At 40.4% G+C, this 3,753-nt stretch overlaps 1 protein-coding gene across 1 annotated transcript in view; it reads right to left on the minus strand.

The window, feature by feature from the left end:
• Positions 1-265: 265 nt before the first annotated feature.
• mrpl37 (mitochondrial ribosomal protein L37) overlaps positions 266-3,753 on the minus strand; it is a 3,799-nt gene continuing 311 nt past the window's right edge. Inside the window, exons 2-4 of the mRNA XM_031840823.1 lie at positions 3,466-3,620; positions 3,179-3,310; positions 266-756 (exon numbers count right to left, since the gene is read on the minus strand). Coding sequence (XP_031696683.1) covers positions 676-756; positions 3,179-3,310; positions 3,466-3,620 — 368 coding nt within the window. The 3' untranslated portion in view covers positions 266-675. The remainder of the gene's footprint in view (positions 757-3,178; positions 3,311-3,465; positions 3,621-3,753) is intronic.

Here is a 3,753-nt window from a genome sequence, read left to right on the forward strand (position 1 = left end):
ACTGACATTCTGTGATTCTTCCTTTTTGTGGGCTTCACCAGAGCTTTGTGTACATTATATAGCCCAAACCGGAATGCTCTGCTATACCAAATTGTGAGAAAACGGAAAATCCAGAAAAAAGTATTTCCTATATATTAAATACAAAATACATGTATTGTATTTTGTTACATTTTCTGGCACCAGTATTTAGTATTTTATTACATTTATTTGAGGGGTATTTTGTATCAAAATTTTGATGTATTTTTGCCCATCTCTGCGTGGCGTCCACAGCAGTACAGTGCCCGTGTTCTCCTGTCTGCTTCTCCAAACTGGGAGCGTCCCGACCTCCATCTAATGTACTGTATGCACTGACTATATACTGTATATGTAGTATCATCATGCAGAAACCAGTATAATGTCATAGAGGAAAGGTTTTGTTTAAAAGGCTTCGGAAAATAGCATTTTGACACTTTAACATGCATACTAAAATTTAAATACATAAGGAACATCACTGGGAAGCTACAGAATGATATACAAACCTAAAAATAATAATAATAATAATAATAATGGACCCACCCTTTAAATAATGGTAATGTTTCTGATTTGCTGAGGAGGCAACAGTGTTGAAAGAACGTGGCTGTAAGTCACACTGAGCATGGTGAGTCACAGTTACCAACAGACAGAAGTGGATCTTGGTCATACCTTTACTTGCTTCTTCTTGATGAGTGGTCGCACTTTTGCAAAGTCATAGAGCTCAACATCTTCATCCAGCCACACCTGCATGGAGCAGACAGCATTTCAACAACCCAGCAGACAATGAACAAAGAAGCAGCAAACTCTTTCTAACCTCGGGGATTCTGATTGATATGGAGAACTGATAAACTGGTTGTGTTACCAGCACAGACTATTTTTTCATTACTTGATGAAAAATATTCATGAAAACTCGTTCTGAGGACAAGCTCATTTGCATGTATGTAGAACATATTATTCAGTCCTCAATAAAAGCATTAACCAGTAGTGAGGTGCAAACATACATTCCCAATATCCTCATTAGGTCCTGATCTCCGTGCAACCAGACTGAACACTTTTAGTCACGATAGACAGCATTTGATGTTGAAGATATTCTCCACAGAAAATCTCTTGAATGGTGAACAGTCTCCCCCTGCAGACTTAGTGGATCAGTCATGCAGACCAGTACCAGAAATGCCTCTGATACAGCCTAAAATGCAGGATCGGGTATCGGCGAGCACGCGAGTCTATGCACTGATCCGCTATCCTATTATGGTATCACATATCAGCTCATTACGCTACACAGGCACAACAACACTCTGTACATTCTCCCCGTTCCTTACTGCACATGTGCAAACTAGTACAGATCAGCAGCAGGAGAGCTAGGTAACATCAGCAGCCAGTGGGCAGCACGGTCCTGCTTGGCTAAATAAGAGCGCTAACAGCTGTTAAAGCTGATAATTGTGATGCGTTCAAGCTCCATTCAGTAAAGATGAGTATTGGGCGAAGGTCAATTAAGCTGTGCGTTCAGATACCCACACTACCGTGCTATTTAGTATGCCAAGATAAACATCATGCTGTATTGAAGAAGATTTGAAACTAGAGATTCAGACCATAAACTCATGTTTACAATGTTTACTAAGGTAATAAATCAAGAGAGAAGTAGAGTAATTTTCTGATAGACTTCTATACAACCAGAAGAGCCGCCCCCTGGTGGTCAGTAGAGAGAATGCAGCTTTAAGACATGAAGCACTGGCTTCACTTCTCAGAACAGGAGGTTTCCACCTGGTGCTAACCTGACCTCCATTCAGGACCTGTACTCTCCCAGAGTCAGGAAACATCACTGCAGACCTTTCACCCTCTGGACACAACCTGTTTCATCTTCTCCCCTCTGGGAGGCGCTACAGAACCCTGTACGCAAAAACTACCAGACACAAGAACAGGTCTTTTTCCCCAAAGGCCCATGAACACTTAAATCAATCATGCAGTGTCAAAAACGCCCTAACACCAGACACCCACTTAATGAATAAATCATATATTATAGTTTAAATACTCACTGTTTTATAGCCTGTTAATATCATCACTACCAATATAAATACAAGCATAGCTGTATATACTGTCATACCCACCTTCCTCATGTATACAAAGCTATATGCATAAAAAGCTGTTACATTAATCCTCCACTTATTCCAGCAACCTTTTGCACTACTCTATTGCAGTTTACAAATTAGTTATTTATCTGTACATTGACAGCAATGCAAAAAAAAAATAATTGCACTCACACTGTACATCAATGTATTTTTTCAAATTCTTGTTTTTGTCATGAATACTTTCCCTTGCAACGCAAAATATTACACTGAAGCGCGAATAAAGGCATCAAACAATCACATTGTGAGGAACGGACATATTGAAAACTCACGCCTGTATTGTACAACAACACCCCTGCCTGCGTGAATATATATATATAATAATTAGTGCTGGGCAACGATTAATATTTTTAATCGCATGATTTTTTTGCGATAAATCGCATTGTTATGCACAAAGTTCAATAATTAATTCAAAAGTAGTGTATTGCGCACTTTTATTTTAACAGTACTGCTATATCAACAAAAGGTCAATAACATTTGGTTTGCAAACACTTTAAACACAGACGAAGTGACGCCACACAAACACAGCTGTTCACTGCTTGCTGCCTAGTTCTTGTGTTAAAAATGTTGCTTAATAATAAAAATAAACAAAAGTGCATTAACGCGTGATAATATAATTGTCGGCATTAATTAATGTTAACTTGCCCAGCACTAATAATAATATATAACCTTTTATAGACAAAGGGTTGCAACTGTGGAAATTTGCATAGTTTCTGATACGTAACAGTTTTGAGACAAAATATTCTCAGTCAAGTGTTTGCATTTTCGTCCCCAGTGTGTTAAGGCCTTCCCTTGGTCATTGAAGCTGATTCAACCAAACATGAGCTTCATTGTATTTACTGCTGGGTGTTCTGTGCTGTTTTGAATTGTACTGTTTATTCGGTCTACCCATGCAGAAGCAATAGTCCTCCAGTTAATAGAGGCATATTCCGCAGTAGTGGAACAAATGTCCCCATGAAGCCGCTAACATCCGGCAACTTGTTACTTCCTCACTAAGCACCACATGCAGTTATTGATAAAAATAAAGAATAAGAATGAAGCACCTGGTTCTTGATGCCGTCGTCTCTTGAGAGATCTGTGGTGTTGAGCTGGAGGACCATAAACTGGAAAATTCTGCCGTTGGTCCCCACTGCCTGTACTGTTATGGGATGATCTAATACACGCTGGGGCTGGCTCTGACAAACACACACACACACACAGTGTAAGAGGTAGAAAGAGACAAGGATCATTATGGAGTTTAAGAATGTGGATCAGCAACTGGTAATACTGTATGTTCACAGACTTGCTGTGTATAATGGTGCCCTGCTAAAAGTGATGCGTACATCCTTACCCCATAAAGTGTGTGCGCACGGACCAGAGCATTTCCAAAGGTGAACATGAGCATCTTGGCTCTGAACTGCTCTGGCCGGAGCTTACAGCCAGCATCGGCTCCCTCCAGAAAGTACAGCGTGTGGGCATGAGGATAAGGGTAGTCACCCCTGAAACCTGATTGGATGACAGACACATCATTAGCAGGACGGAGCACTGGACAAAGTGACACACTCCTTGTCATACACACAGCCTCAGGGAAAACACACACACACACACACACACACACACACACACACACACACACACA

The sequence above is a fragment of the Anarrhichthys ocellatus genome, unplaced genomic scaffold (genome assembly GCF_004355925.1).
Source record: "Anarrhichthys ocellatus isolate YVR2014 unplaced genomic scaffold, GSC_Weel_1.0 scaffold3393, whole genome shotgun sequence".
NCBI lineage: Eukaryota > Metazoa > Chordata > Actinopteri > Perciformes > Anarhichadidae > Anarrhichthys > Anarrhichthys ocellatus.